Source organism: Chenopodium album, chromosome 1 (assembly GCF_948465745.1).
Source record: "Chenopodium album chromosome 1, dcCheAlbu1.1, whole genome shotgun sequence".
Classification (NCBI taxonomy): Eukaryota; Viridiplantae; Streptophyta; class Magnoliopsida; order Caryophyllales; family Amaranthaceae; genus Chenopodium; species Chenopodium album.
Window position 1 is genome coordinate 84288627 of NC_137834.1, and position 16537 is coordinate 84305163.

General features: G+C 36.3%; 3 protein-coding genes across 3 annotated transcripts; 1 reads left to right on the forward strand and 2 right to left on the reverse strand.

Moving 5' to 3' along the window:
• The first annotated feature begins 426 nt into the window (after positions 1–426).
• Positions 427–10045, forward strand: LOC145559429 (aminopeptidase P1-like). Its single transcript, XM_081620852.1, has 16 exons — positions 427–633; positions 767–830; positions 1812–1951; positions 2192–2476; positions 2754–2876; positions 3116–3376; positions 4629–4715; positions 6391–6455; positions 6737–6803; positions 7188–7322; positions 7437–7517; positions 8293–8347; positions 8592–8696; positions 9271–9342; positions 9511–9635; positions 9733–10045. Exons 1-16 carry the CDS (start codon positions 541–543, stop codon positions 9904–9906), a joined length of 1932 nt encoding a protein of 643 aa, XP_081476978.1. The 5' UTR covers positions 427–540; the 3' UTR covers positions 9907–10045.
• Positions 10046–10107: 62 nt separating this feature from the next.
• On the reverse strand, positions 10108–11870 carry LOC145559439 (anthocyanidin 3-O-glucosyltransferase 5-like). The gene has a single exon (XM_081620862.1). The coding sequence runs from the start codon at positions 11858–11860 to the stop codon at positions 10406–10408; it is 1455 nt and encodes a 484-aa protein (XP_081476988.1). The 5' UTR covers positions 11861–11870; the 3' UTR covers positions 10108–10405.
• Positions 11871–14109: 2239 nt separating this feature from the next.
• Positions 14110–15625, reverse strand: LOC145637237 (anthocyanidin 3-O-glucosyltransferase 5-like). Its single transcript, XM_081688715.1, has one exon. It carries the CDS (start codon positions 15623–15625, stop codon positions 14219–14221), a length of 1407 nt encoding a protein of 468 aa, XP_081544841.1. The 3' UTR covers positions 14110–14218.
• Positions 15626–16537: the final 912 nt, after the last annotated feature.

Sequence of the window (16537 nt, forward strand, 5' to 3'; positions counted from 1 at the left end):
TTTCTTTTTGTAAAAACAATCATATGATGAAAATGAATATGAAGGATATATGCCAAACACATAATAGTGTACGAGGGCGAGAATTTCCTTATCTTTTCCATAATCTGATAAATGACTTGATCCCAATCAACCCAAACCAAAATCAATCCTAACAGCCAAGCGATCTCTTTTTATTTCCTTATCTTACCCATAATCTCAAAAAAACCTAACCCGAATCAATCTAAATTAAAAGCGATCCTGACAACCAAGCAATATTTTTTTTATTTACTCCATAGATTATTAAAAAGTACTATGTATCGACTTTGTTTAAAGTGGCAAAAAAAATATTCACTCACGACTCTATCGATTGGTTTAATCCAGTAATCAAGATTAGCCCACCTCGAAAGGTGCATCGTATCGTACATCTTTCACAGACTTCTGCTGACATTTAAACCACTTTTACAATCCTCACAATTAAAACTATCATAGTACTTCTCTTCCTATAAATCTTCAATTCAACACGAAAGTAGAGTCCCACATTTTTCACAAACTCTCTCAAAAATGGCGGACAAACTCTCTGCTTTGAGATCTTTAATGGCTTCTCACTCTCCTCCTCTTCATGCCTTAATCGTTCCTTCTGAAGATTATCATCAGGTTTTTTCTCTGATTTTTTTGTTGAATTTTGAAAATTTAATTGTAATTTATAAGATTAAATTATAGAATAAGTAGAATTATTGTTTCGATTTTTACGAGGTTTTTTCTGTGTTTGTTTGAATTGATTTTGTAGAGTGAGTATGTTTCTGATCGTGATAAAAGGCGGAAATTTATTTCTGGATTTTCTGGAAGTGCTGGTAAGCGCAAAGTGCTATTGCATCTCAATAATTAGTTTGAATTTTTCATTGAATTTTGTCATTGTTTGATATTATTGGATTTTTTTTATCCTGGATTTCTGTTTCTGCATTGTGTATATGATTATCGGTGGTACTGTATGTACTTTCGTAGTTAGGTTGTATTTGTGAAATATCAATTGAATTATCATTTTTGTTATTGCAATCTCGATATAGATTGATCTTGAATTACTCTTTACTCCGGTTTAGAACTCGAATTCAGTGGTGAATTCTTGGTTTGTAGGTGTTATCATGGAGTGTGCTAAGTTGTATAATAGACTGATTATTATTACCAAGTATTATTATAGCTAGTTCTGTCGTTGTGGAGGGTGTAGTCGCTTTTGTTTTGTGCTTATAGCTTGAACATTCTCCGGATATGTTGATGTTTTGTGGATATTAGGCAGTGAGTGTTCTTGGTCCAACAAGCCAAGGAGGTTTTCTATGACAATCAAGTGATTCAAATCTTTGCAATGCCTTTCATTGCCATGATGACTTTACTTCTTCGTGGAAGATATCAATCTGCCTCGTCTTGTTTATGCTATTTTGTTTACTATCTTTAGCAGGAGTGGCACTCATCATAGTCATTCATGGTGATTTCTTATTTGTCGGTCTTTCAAAATAGCGTATCACTAAAGAAACAAGTTTGACCTATGATGTAGAATTGTGCATAGTTTTATAGTTTTTCTGCGAATCTTCTCTGCAAATTATGTGTAGTATGCTAAGATCATAAGTCAGTCCATCTTGTTTAGTTGGTGAGTGTGCAACTCTATATACTTTCCTCCCTAGATGTTGATAGGCACGTAATCCATGCTGATTACATGTTTTATTCAATAAACACAATAATTATTCAATTGCTAAATGAACTTGCCCGACTTGCAAGGAATTGTTCTTCTTTGTCAAAGTGGATTTTTCTGGAAAGTTCTCAGTAGTTTATATTCTTTCTAGGTTTGGCCCTCATAACAACGGATGATGCAAGGCTTTGGACCGATGGAAGGTATTTTTTGCAGGCGGAGAAACAGCTGAGTGATCAGTGGAAGCTTATGCGTATGGGAGAGGATCCTGCAGTAGAGATCTGGATGGCAGATGTGAGTGTTAGAGTTCATTTGAAAGTTTCACTGTTTGTTGGCTAATATATTTGATGCTGCACGAAGAGTCCTTTTTTTTTTTTTGGTGTTTAGAGAGCCACAAGGGCGGGGGTGAGAATCGATCCCAGGATCTCCTGGAACCGGGAGGGAAGCTCTAACCATTTGAGCTATTGTTTCTATCTCTAATAATTCTTTGTGAATGCTGAAGTGAAGTTGTCTCTTTTATCTGTTGTCTGCCAGAATTTGCCAGAAGAAGCAGCTATTGGCATTGACCCCTGGAGTGTATCAATAGATACTGCACAGAGATGGGAACGTGCTCTTGAGAAGAAGCAACAAAAGTTAATTTCAACCTCAAACAATCTTGTTGATCAAATTTGGAATGATAGGCCAGAAGCTAAGGTGAATCCTGTCAAGGTGCAACCACTGGAGTTTGCTGGACGCACAGTTGCCGAAAAGTTACAAGATTTAAGGAGAAAACTTATGCAGGAGAAAGCACACAGTATTATTATCTCTGCACTTGATGAGGTAATGGTCCTTCTATTTTGTGCAATGTCTGTGGACTCCCTTTGTTTATACCTATGGTTTTTACGAGTTCCTTACTTCCTTGGATTTACTTGTTGATATATATATGCATGCATAATTGCTCACTGTGTCTGTGTGTGTACATAATGAATCCTTTAAGAAGCAGCACCTTTGATAGGGTCCCCGATGGAAGAGGGACTTATGTATTAGAATTCCATTGGAACATATACTGGTCTTCTTGTGCCCCATGATGAATTAATGTTGGTGAATTTGTTTGCAGGTTGCTTGGTTATTCAATATTCGTGGGAGTGATGTTTCATATTGCCCAGTTGTTCATGCTTTTGCTGTAGTAACATCAGCAGCAACATTCTTCTACGTGGACCAACAAAAAGTATCTCCTGAGGTCAGTCTCTGCCGTGAAGCAGTTTTTGGCTGTGGCTTTTAATGATGACATGTTACATAGCTGTTCCTAGTTAGCTCACTGTATCACATCAAATATATGTGAGCTTAGGATCAAATAAGGCTGATAATATCAAAATATCTGATCTCGCAAAATTAAAGGACGCTAATGTATAATAACCTCTATGTCTTTTAATTTTGGTGCCCATTCTTTTAACTCATACTTATGAGGGGTTTTTTCAGGTTCAAACTTACATGATGGAAAACAAAATTGAAGTCCGTGACTATGATGCAGTTGGTGCAGATGTTGACCTGCTGGCATTTAATCAGCTTGCTTCTTCCTTGTCTGTTAATGCTGCAGAAAATAAAAGTGGGGAGATGGGAAAAGATTGTAACTTCATATGGATGGACCCTCGTTCATGCTGCTATGCTTTGTATTCCAAACTTAAGTCTGATCAAGTCTTATTACAGCAGTCTCCTTTGGCACTTGCAAAAGCTTTAAAGGTAACACTTTTTCTTGCGTTTATTGTACTATTTAATAGTCCTGCAGCAAAGCTAAGATAAACTAGGATGTCTATGTATGTTGGAGGTTTGATGTGTCTTTTTTTGAAGAGAGTGCTCAATAGACGGGACCTAAGTTTATTAGGCTCAATAGATGGGAGTATGGGACATCATCGTCTATTAATTCCTCCGTTTTCCTAAGTTCTACTCAATTCTGTTTTTATCCTTTTTTTTTTTTTTTTTTTTTTTTTTTTTTTTTAAGTTCTACTCACTTTTTCTTTATGACAACCTTTTATTCATTTTTATCATCAAATTTTCACAGGGGGTTACTTGCTTTTTTGAAGGTTAGAGGTCTATAAGATTTTTTTTTTTAGCATGCCGAAGTACAATATTATTCTCACATTAATCAATACCTCTTTAGTCACTTAAGAGGGTCTCTGTATCCATGCTAGTCATTTTATAGATATTGGGTACTCTCTCCACCCCAATACAAACTTCACACTTGTGCGTTCATTGTGTCCAAGATAAGTAGTTGACCATTATTATGTTGTTCATGTACTTTGTACTAATGAAGATTAAAATAAAGTTAATGTTTTAACCTCTTCTTAGTGTAAAATCATACCTGTTATTTCTAAGTACACAATCAAAGTTGATGTGTATTTGGACAGGGGGAGTAAATCATGTGAGTCTTAAATTCTGTGATCTCTTTTGTTTTTGCTGGATTTCTTTCAAAATCTCCTTGATATGTGGTGGGATCTGAGAAAGGCAGATGGAATAGGGAAAAGATGAAACTGAAAGGAAATCAGATGGGTTTGTAATTGTAAAATCCTGTTCTTCTCGTATTGATTTTTATGGTATTGTTAAATGCTTAAACTTAATATCCTTTGATTTTTTTTCAAAGTAAAGCTGTGTTATCATTTTTCAGAATTATGGAGCTTCCCTCATTTTCCTAGTCCCATTTGGAACTAAATTGGTGATGCAAACAAAGTTAAACTACTTTGGCTTGTTCACTACGAGCTATAGCATTGACAAAATGCATTAAGATGCAAACAGTGCCAAACTAGCTGGCTCGTTCAATTCAAACTTATTAGAATATCCATTGACAAAATGCGGTTTTACAAAAAATGGATTGTTATCATCTACTATGATAGTATCAAACTTATACTATAACTATAGGATCTTTATAACATTGGCCTTTGTAGAGATGTTCTCAAAAATATATTTCTGCTAACTACTAATGGATAGAGATTATCAGAATCCTGCTGAAATGGAAGGCTTGAAGAAGGCGCATGTGCGGGATGGTGCAGCTGTTGTGCAGTTCCTTGTGTGGCTTGATAAGCAGGTAACTAACCTTCAACTTTTTATGCCTTTACTGCTTGGCTTTTGTATAAAGGATATATTGTTTAAGAGCACGTCATTAATGAGCTACTAAAAAATAGAACCATCTTGCACGAGTATGTCATATGTGGCAATAAGTGGATATGTATTATTTTTTAATTATTTTCTTCGCTCTAAAAAAGTTCATCATAATCCATTAATCTTGATTGCCCCAGTCCTGTTGAGAACTCTTCTTTGATCTGGTTTTCCCTCCCTTGAATTGTCTCGCTGCCACATTGTCCCAAGTCAAGCCATCACCGTCATCACTATGGTACTACCCAAAATTTCCCTAACCTCCATCACTGAACACCATCACCACCATTGGAAGCTAGACCATCACCGGTCACCACCCTTTCACCCTGTCCATCCTCACCACCTCACCTCTTCTCTCCTCTGTCGATCCCCTCTCGTCCATCTGCCCTCTCCACTACCCCCTCTCCTTTTTTTCCTACCCTCCATACAGCATTGCCTTCTCTCCTCTTTTCAACCTTGACACACATCTTCCCTCCTCACCACCACCCTCAATTGTTTGCCCACCTAATCACCATTGTCTACAAACCAATAGTGGTTTATTTAAAATAAACATCCAATGAGAAAGGAAGGAGTAGTTCTATCCTAGCCACTTACCTTAGGTTGGAAGCACTCTAAGTTTGGGCATTAATAATCTAAAAGGTTTATATGGGATTCCTGAATGCTGGTCATTAGTCAGGGAGTAAGGGTGATGGATAGAGAGGAGGGGAAAGAACTTGGGGCCTTGGGGGTATGGAGAGGTAGGGGTAAACAAAAATGATGAAATGATTAGTTTTCCCTGCTTTGACCACACATTTAAAAATTATTATAGAATTCTGAATCTTTACTCCTCAATATCTTTGTCTTTTTCTATGTGAATATAATGGTCTGTGAACTTGGTGAGACAGTCTCACCCTAGCATTGCTCAATTACATTAGCACCTGTAATTTTTCAGCAAGGTCATCAATCATAATAATTTTGAGTAGCATTGCACATATCATTACAACACTGCTCAACCATTAACACTGGTGGGGGCTATTAGAAAATAGCTAGCAATTGATGAGCATCACAAATGCATGGTTTCTGTTTTCCCTTTTTCTAACGAAGGCACCTGTTGGATATTAGATCCCTTCAGGATCCTGGCCCATAATCTTTGCATGCTAAAATATTTCTAGCATTCAAATTTTGATTCAGATCTGTATCACCATCATTAATTGGATCTATTGACAAACTTTACAAGTTCTTTCTATTAATTGAATTATATGTTGTTGGGTTACATTTATCTTCTCCTCTTCCTAATGTTATTAAGCAGTTTTAGTTGCATTATTGATCCACTTTCGCTATAATTTGGGTGAAAGAATTGCAATTTTCAGTTGAATTGATTATTATAACTTGCAGGACTTTTCTTCCAGAAATATGTTTACTTATATGGACATTAAGGGAAGGGGGGAGGGACATTTTAGGAAAAGAAAAGCAAAGAAGGGTTTTATTTCGTAAAAGATGTAGCATCTGCCAAATTAGTTGTGGAGTAATATACTAGCTATAACTTGAACTAGTGTTTGAATTTCTTATTTTTATTATTAATAATGTGCCGCCTCCTGATTCAAAAAGCTAATATTTAAACTTTGCAGATGCAGGAGGCTTATGGGGCTCCAGGGTATTTTTCTGAGGCTGAGACAGAAAGGAAAAAACCTTCGTAAGTAGTCTTTTCTCTCTGAAGAAAGTTCAGTAGTACTTCTCTATAATATGAGTTTAATGGTTGTTAGCATGAGAATTCAGGAACTCCATTATGTGATTATTCATACAGATCCTAATAAAATGGATGTCTTTATTTGTCTCTTTATTTTTGGTGGACATATTGATATGTACTCACTGTCTGTCTCATGCACAGTCTCCATAGCATTTTACCAACATGATTCTTTTTTTTTTTTTTGATTTGTGTGGCTCACCAATTTTCATTTCTTCTCATTTTTGCAGGGAAGCACATAAACTGACGGAAGTCTCAGTGAGTGACAAGCTAGAAGGTTTTCGTGCATCAAAGGAGGTAAACAACTTACATACGATATTGTGGATTTTATTGTCATTTTTTGCAGTTTATTACTTGTAATGACTGAACTTAGAGCTACTAAACTACTGACTGCTGTTACTAAGAATGTTCTTATGAGAAACCTTGGACATTTTTGTTTGTTCATTCTTTGTAATTAATTACCAAACTCTGCAACCAACCATGTTAAATGGATTGATTGTAAACCAAATTATATAATCTACCTTGTCTAATGAATTGATTGACCTTCAACTTCATAACAAACAACTTTTTATTGACAGTGTAGAGTTGTATTTGGTTTGGTACATTACATCAGAACTGCAACATGCTCATCTTTAAGTCTTTTAGAAAATCGAACATTCTTCTAATTCATTTTCTCTTCAGCATTTTAGGGGCCTGAGTTTTCCTACCATTTCATCTGTTGGTCCAAATGCAGCCATTATTCATTATGGGCCCGATCCTCAAACTTGTGCTGAGATGGATCCAGATCGAATTTACCTGTTTGATTCAGGAGCACAGGTAGACCAACATTTTAATCTGAGCAGCTTACATAATCACTTTGGCTGTTACTTTAATAACCTTTTCTTATAATATCTTGCTTTATTATTTACTTGGTTGGGTGGCCTTTAAAAGTATCAAGATGGAACAACTGATATTACTCGGACAGTGCATTTTGGACAACCTTCTGCTCATGAAAAAGCTTGCTACACAGGGGTATGTATTTGTCATATTGCTTCTCAATTCAACTGCTTTATCCCTCGATAACTAGAAGAACATTACTATTAGCATATTGCAACGGATGCTGGCTGCATTCTACACTGGTGGAAACATTTGTGTTTTGATGAGGTATTTTGTACATGTGGACAAAATGACCCAAGAAACTACAACTAACACAGGGTTGTAATAAATGAAAATGAGCTTTCATTATATGATCTTGTCAAACTGTCACATACACTTTTCAATCTGGAATAGTATTGGTTTGAAGAAATTGGTTTTCTTCCCCCCTGTTTGGTGACAAGTACTTTCTGCTTCCTGTCCTTCCTCATACAACGCTTAATTGAAAGTATTTTTTACAGAGGCGTCCGCTTCATCGATTGATTATCAAGTTGTATTAATGGAAGAAGCTTTTCCTTTTGAATTATAAGAGATATACTGAATTATGACTTGTAAAATCTGTCAATGTAAAACCTTAAGCCCTGTTCACATTTTTTTAGAGAAATTTCCATTCTTATGGATTACCCTTGTTCTCTTGACCTGATATCTAATAAACTAAAATTATTTAAGTCATGAAATTGAGAACTGTTAAGCCCATTATTTAAGGATAAACACCATATAGTTTAAAAGTACTCAATAATATGTACTTATGTTATTTCATATTACTTTAGCCGTTGACTTCTTAGGATAAGACTTGCTACAAAGGATTTGTGCTAGAATTCTCTGAATATTTCATACATTTTGGTTTGAGTTCTGACATGTATAATATTTTCAGGTTCTTAAAGGTCACATTGCGTTGGGTGATGCTCGGTTTCCAAAAGGAACTAATGGTATTGGAACTTTAGTCTCTGTCTGTATTTTGATAATTGATTGACCAGTTGTGAAAAGTAGATGTATGTTATAGGATTGTGCTGTGCTGGTTAATGGACATATATTCTATGATTGAGTGTACTGATGGGATCCATCTCTTCGTGCCCCTCTTATTAACTATACTCTTGTTCAGTTTGACGTTTATTGGTCCACTTTCTATTTATTGTGCATGTGAATGCTCTTTCTTGATGGTTGATGTATCAGGTCATGCTCTTGACATTCTTGCACGAATTCCTCTGTGGAAATATGGGCTTGATTATCGTCATGGTACTGGTCATGGCATAGGATCTTACCTCAACGTGCATGAAGGTGAGTGATGAGTTTTTAATGTTATTTCTATTGATTTGCACAACTCCGCCAGTGGGTTTCCCGCTGCCAGTCCCTAGTCTGGATAAAGGAGGAGGGTTTCTGTAGGCGTAGGACAGTGACATCCCATGTAATGAGCCAAACTTAAGGCTTTGATTGATTGATTATTGATTTGCACATTCTGTAAGTAACAACTCGCGGTCTGTTTTTGCTGGACAGTATTGATGGGCTAATAAATTAAAAAAAAAAAAATCATTATAGCATCAATAAAATAACTAAACTGAATTCAACACATAACTCGCTGAGCACACATACTAATATTACTATACTAGTAGTAAGGCAGTGATAGATCTTGAGAACATTCCCTTCATTTGGACAAGAGCATGAATTCATGTTATGAAATGGGACAACCATCTGCCCAGATGCTTGTTGGGCCCTGTAAAACCATATCTTATTGTCAAAGAGGCAACTATTATTGTATTGATATTTTACCAATTCTGCTTGCTTTATACTGAGCTCCATTATATATATTGCATTTTTTTAGAGTTTAACCTTCAGTTTGTTTCTGTTTGAGCAGGTCCTCATCTAATTAGCTTCAGACCTCAAGCTCAGAATGTACCTCTGCAGGCTGCTATGACTGTAACAGATGGTTAGTATGGATGGATTTGCAAGCAATGTCCATAAATTTTTATTATTATTTTACCTTTTGTTTTTCATCTTTCCACTTTCTTTTTATAGGGTCTTCTCTCTTCCGACCCAGAAAATTTGGCTAGTTTCATCTTTCTTGTAACAATATGCATTTTTTTGGTTTTTGCAGAGCCTGGTTACTATGAGGATGGGAATTTTGGTATTAGATTGGAGAATGTGCTTATAGTAAACGAGGCAAATACGGAATTTAACTTTGGTGACCGAGGATATTTGGAGTTTGAGCACATTACATGGGTAAGTTTTCGGCTTTCTAAATTTGAATTCCTTTTTTTGCAGAGCCTGGTTACAATATCGTACTGCATATAGCTAAAAATTCAATTTTTACTGTCAGGCTCCGTATCAACACAAATTGATAAATTTAAGCCTTCTGACTCCAGAAGAAATAAGTTGGTTGAACACATATCATTCAAGGTGTCGTGAAATTTTGACACCTTATATGAATGATACTGAGATGGCATGGCTAATAAAGGCAACAGAACCCATTGATATGGTCATGTCACATTAATGACTAACACCATTTGCATTTCCAAATTTTATAATTAATTCTCAATTTATAAGATATTGTGAACCTATATTTGATTTTCTTGTTACTTCCTTTGAGATCTTTATACAAGTTATCAAAATATTCTTGCTTTATGTTTTCATTTCTAGTTCATATCTTGCAATTTTTTGTTTAATAGATCTTGCAATTATTTGACACTACATATAACAAATTAACAATAGTCTTTCATTATTATAGACTAATTTTGAAAGTGACTACAATGACAAGCAATTTGTGCATCAAGTAGTTGTGCATAGTCTGGGCTACATATATTAATGATAACAACAGCTAGCAAGTCAAGATCAAGTACTTTAGAACTACTAATGGACAAAAGTAATAGATCAACTTCACTTATAAAAACTATAAAATGCTAAATTCTATGCATTATTTTTTTGTTACAGAATAGTATTATTGACTTTTATCCCAAATTGAAGGCATGCAACATGTAATACTGCCCCCAACATTAATTTATGATACTTGCCTTTGCTCTCTGATCAGTTAACCTATTCTCACATGTATTAGCTATTTCAGAAAATGACTTGAGAGTTGACCCTTCTATAGTAAAGGCCTCTTTTGCATATTTTTGCACTTCTTTGGCTCTAACCCTCATCTTAATCCCATCATCATCTTCCATGACCTTAATTATCATCTTCTTAATCTCCTCTCTACCCACAACTCCTTTGGTTGGCAAGACCTTCGGGCGAATTGCCACCCCTAGCTCCTCCTCAACCAATGCCGCGTTCATGTTTTGCTCGGCGTAGAGAGGCCAAGCAATAATAGGCACACCATTGACAAGACTCTCAAGTGTTGAGTTCCAACCACAGTGTGATAGAAACCCTCCAATTGATTTGTGAGCTAGTATCTCGGTCTGTGGGGCCCACATTGGGATCACCTTACCCAAGTTGTGGGTCCGGGTCAAGAAGCCGTGAGGCAAGTATTGCGAGATGATTTGACCCTGACCGTCCATCGCATGGAAGAGGGCCCCGGCTCCATCATGCTCAATAGGTGGGCGTAACACCCAAATAAATCTTTGTTGACTCATTTCCAAACCCCAAGCTAACTCTGTGGTTTGTTGACTAGACAAAGTTCCCCCACTTCCAAAGGAAACATAAAGGACCGACTCTTTAGGTTGGTCATCTAGCCATTCTAACAACTCTCCCCCTAAACAATCTAGACTAACCGGCCGGACCAATGGTCCGACCGGGTAGACTGGCTTATTAAATATTTCTCTTAAAATTTTATTGTTTTTCAAGGAGAAAAGTGTTTTTGACTCCAAGTGTTCCCATGTATTGACCAACACCCCATTAGCCGTCCCTAAATCTAAAGCAATACGAACGTACTCATCATAATCTTTATTCTCTGGGTCAAAAATCGGGTCAAGTATATCATCATACTCAACCCGTTTACAACCCGGGATATTGAGGGGACCTACATGCTTGGCTTGTTTATCAAGGAGGGGCACACATATGGTCATAGCTAAAAACCATGCATTTGAAGGGATATAAACATATTTTACCATGTCAAATTCATCTGCAAGACTAAGGAATTCAGTTCCAAAAAGGTCTACAACAAGGAGGGTTGGGTTGTGCTCCATGGACCCAAGCTCGGCACGTAAGCTTGGAACATAGCCTCTCATCATGATGGCAAGTCGGGTCATGATCTTATCACTTGGACTCATTTGAGCTGAAGAGTCCACATAGGGTAGCACAACCAAGTTGTACAAAGTTGGGCTTGTATAAGGTTGTTTAGGAAGGAGGTCAATGGGTTTGTTTGAGGCGGTGGGCTCCATGGTTACAACGAAGATTGTAACGTGGAAATCGTGGTGTGTAATAAGGCGGTTGGCGAGCTCGACCATGGGGATAAGGTGGCCTAAGCCAGGGCTTGCAAGTAGAGCAGCATGAGGTTTAGTTGGGATCATAATAGCTAGCTTAATATAGTAGGAGCAAAAGAGGGAAGAGTTTAGTGGTGGTGCAATGCAAAGAAGTAGTGAAGTAGTGTGAATAATGAAGTTATGAAGAAGAGTATGTAAATGTAGTATTTATAGAACAAGAATGGAGATGATCAAATAATGCAAGAGCTAGTTGGAAAATTGGTTGAGAGGCAAGGAGACATTGAGATTAATGACTGGTATGTAGTAATGTTTATTTGATTAATATATATGGACCCATTTGAGATGGTCAATTGGTATACTCTATAATTTTGATTTATTAATGAAGTGACATATTATATTGTTTACAAATTACTTCACCAAAATACTATATATCAATATATCATCAGCTCATCACTCATCACCGGGTGTGCTGCCGTCTTAGACGGGTGACTTTGATTGTGTGGACTAATAAACCTTTATTTAAAAATAATAATGAGGTTGATTCAATAGAGAAAAGTAATTGTCAAAAATAAAGAAAACTACATAGTAATTTATTTCATCAAAGCTACGATTTTTGCATGCATTTCAAACATTGTCGTGCCCTTTTTCATATTGCTATGTTTTAGTTTTGTTAATGAGGGGTCTATCAATTTGAAAGGACCGTGAAATTGATTTCCGTCAAATTGATCTAACAGAACCCTAGTTTTGTACACCCTAGATATTAAAAGGCGCGGTTGAGAGGATGTATGGGAAAACTTATATGGACTAGTATTCTAAAATGTATGAAATATATTACTTATATTGTGGCTTGCAAGCTATAATAACATTGGATATTCGGATTTTAACTAGAACTAAAGAATTGAAATTACACGAAAATTAAAAGGATAGTACTCTAATTCTCATAAGAATAGAGAGCATCTTCCTAATCGCAACTAGAAGATGATAATGAGTCGCAACAAGTGATGTTTTTGATTAACAATCAAACGAACAACACTCAAAGAAATAATTCCCATGATAGAAAAAAGATACACGGGTGAGAGGATACATGGGGAAACTTACATGAACTAGTAATCTAAAATGTACTTCGTATGAAGTATCCTCTATACTAACTACTTTATTCATTTTTTTTAACTTTACCTATTTCATTTATCACAGTGTAATTTTTACAAATTCTTTCAGTTTAGATCGCCCACCTCCTCATTTTAGTTCGTTTTGAGTAATTTAGTTAAGTCTATTTATAAGTTACTCAATCTCAATGATAGTACTTCGTAGATTAATTACTCAATAATATTATACTCTTTATGTAGCTACGTCTAGGATTTTAATTAAATTAAAGTTTTAAACATGTGAGAACCAAACGGAGTGAACACATCCTTACGTTTCCTTAAAATCCATCATTTTCAAAATTGTTAGGAGTACTCTGTACTTAGTTATCAAAATTACCCTACATTGTTAAATCAATATGGAGTATTAAGTTCTAGACTACAAGTTGAATTGGTATAATTGTGTTTGAAAAATCAGCAGCGTATGCAACAGGGTACACCAGACTCCATGATCCTTCGTTGAACTGCTGACTTCATCAATTGAAGGCCGTACTTGGTGGTTACTAAGTCCTAGTAACCGTTGACTCTTTTTCTATATTCCTCTTTACAAGTTGTGGCGTTGTGCCTTGTGGAAAACTCTCTTAGAATTTAGGGAAAATACAAGTTTATCTTCGTGTTATCTACTGGCATTTTCGTAAATTAATCAACAAAATATCACAATCAGCATGACATTTTCATAAATAAGTCAACATCATTTATTAAAATACGGGCCCTATAAATGTTGACTTATTTACAAAAATATCATGCCGACTGACTAACTGAGTTGTTTTGTTGATTTATTTTTGAAAATATCACTAGATGTCTAGATAAACAATTTTTGTTTATCACGAATGTCAACTGGGGCTCCCTCCAGAATTTATGCATAACATATAGGGTGCTCTTAAAAATTAATTTTTATGGACTTTTTTGTAAGCAATTATGTTGCAATTATAGTCAGTGACCAAACTAGAATGAATTTGGTGGGCCGACCAAAAACACATGGGAAACTTATGTTGATATTACATCGGTCTTTTTACAATATACTCCGTAGTAAGGTATGTGCCTATATGAAGAAAAAAAAAACTCAAACAACACTCTAGTAAGGGAGTAATAAACAATTTTATACTCCCTTATTTATTACTCCGTAGTACTAGCTTCTTGTTTAACGGTTGAAATTCAAACTATAATATTCTACTTTGATACAAAAAGCTTCAAATTTATATTTTATTACTTTGGTGCATCGATGATAGACATGATATAAATCATATAGCCTTCTTAACTCTTTAAGTACTACACTTAACATCACATTCACATAACAATGTTTTCATATCACAAATTTCTCAACTACCTTGGAGAGTGAAATGTAGGAAGTACCACCCTCACTTAAGGCTTCTTTTGCACTTGCTTTAAACTCATTAACCCTTGTTCTTATGCCTATCCCTTCTTCGTTCACCATCACCCTTCGCACCATTTTCGCAATCTCATCTCTTTTCACCAGCTCCTTGCTAGGATCCTCCTGAGGTCCGACCGCAATCCCAAATTCTTTTGTAAGCAAAACAGCATTCAAATGCTGCTCCGCATACAAAGGCCAAGTGATTATAGGCACCCCATTCACAATACTCTCTTGTGACGAGTTCCACCCACAATGACTAACAAACGCACCTACTGATCCATGGGTCAGGATCTCCTCCTGTGGGGCCCACATTGGTACCACGAAGCCCACATTGCGAGTTCGATTCAAAAACCCGTCTGGTAGGTACTCGAAGAGCTCGTCCTCATCACTATGTTTGGACTTAAACAGAGAAGCACAGCTATCATTTTCTATAGGAGGTCGAACCACCCAAATGAATCGCTGCTCGCTCAACTCTAAACCCAAGGCTAATTCAATAGTCTGTTGCGCTGATAATGTTCCGCCACTCCCAAATGAAACATAAACAACAGACTTATTTGGTTGACGGTCTAGCCACTTCATTAACTCGGGTTTTGAACCTGTTGGTTCACCTGCTCGAACCAACGGTCCTATTGGATGAACTGGGGTTCTAGAAATATGCTTCATGAACCTTTCTTCCTTGAATAAATTAAGTGTCTTGGCCTCAAGATCCTCCCATGTGTTCACCAAAATGCCATCAGCGGCTGCCATGTGTGACGCTACACGGACTAATTCTTTGATGGTCTGGTCCGCGAGGGAAAGGACCAATTTAAATTGACCATCATCCATGATTGGTTCACTCTCAGGAGCATAGATTGGTTCATCCCGGTTCGCCTCTTTCTTCACGTACGGAAGATAAAAATTGTAGTACAAGCACCTCGCATTAGTAGCAATGAACACGTACTTCAACATGTTGAGCTCCTGTGCGATTGCTTCAATTGCCTCAGTACTAAAATAGTCGACAATCAAGGCTACGGGTTTGTTCACCATGCCATTGATTGAGGACCGTAAGGCAGGGAAGGTACTCCTAACCATTGCCAACATGCGAGGGACAACGCCTACATCTGATGGAAAGTCTTTCTCACTAGGGAGGACGACAGTGTTGATGAGCTCAGGCCACAAGGAAGTGGCAGAACGGAGAAGCTCATCTTGCACAGGAGTGTCCTCAGGAATGACAGCAAACACAGTGATGGTGACGCCATGTTTAGCCGCCAGGCACTTGGCCAACTCCACTGTAGGGATCAAATGGCCTAAGCCCGGGCTAGCGAGGAGAGCAACGTGAACTTTTGATGGGATTACCATGGTGGTAGAAGATGAACAAAGTAAAAATATGATAGTTTTGGTGGTGGTAGAAAATGAAATAGGCAAAGTATGATGAATAGTTTTGGTTTTACTCTATATATACACACAGTAGTTACTACTTGCTATCCATTTTCTATCCATCTCAAAAGGCTTGAAAAAATTCAAAATTACTAAAGTTTTTTTTTAATAAAAAAATTCCTTACAAAATAATGAGATGATATTTATTTCCATAAATACTAATGAAATCCGAAGCAATTTGGTAAAAATCAGCAGAATATACATCTATGATTTCCAAAATCTTCATATATAGACATGATCTTCAAATAATAATGAAAATTTTAAGCGTATTTGGTAATATATCAGCTGATACATTGGGCCTATTGACAAGGATCATAATGGAATCTCTAAAACTAAAATATGCAATTCAGAGTATTTTCAGAATTTCAGCCATTTTTGTCAGTATCAAGCCAATATACGTAATGTTTCCCTCCCAGATTTTGAATAAAAACACAAGGAAAAATAAAGCCATTATACAATGAACAATTATTGCTCCATAAACACCAGAAAAAACCAAATATTGGAAACTAATTACGAGTACAAAATAGGTGAGTAAGTTTGCGACGTTCCTGTTGGAAAATGTTAATTAGCAAGTTCAAATTACTAATTTCATTTTAATAAAACAAAGGCCAACAAAATATTTCAAGATTCGGCAATCAGTAGTAATGAAATGAGAAATCAGCAGGATAATCAAATTTAACAACAGAGATATCATTGAGAAAAACACAGATGAATCGAATTCTACAGCAAACTCTATATAACTTGTTGTACTGGCAGCAATGGTTGATAATTCAAGATTATCAAAAATTGAGTTCCCCTATCAGCCTAATATACAGCAATCAAAGCTCTGAAACA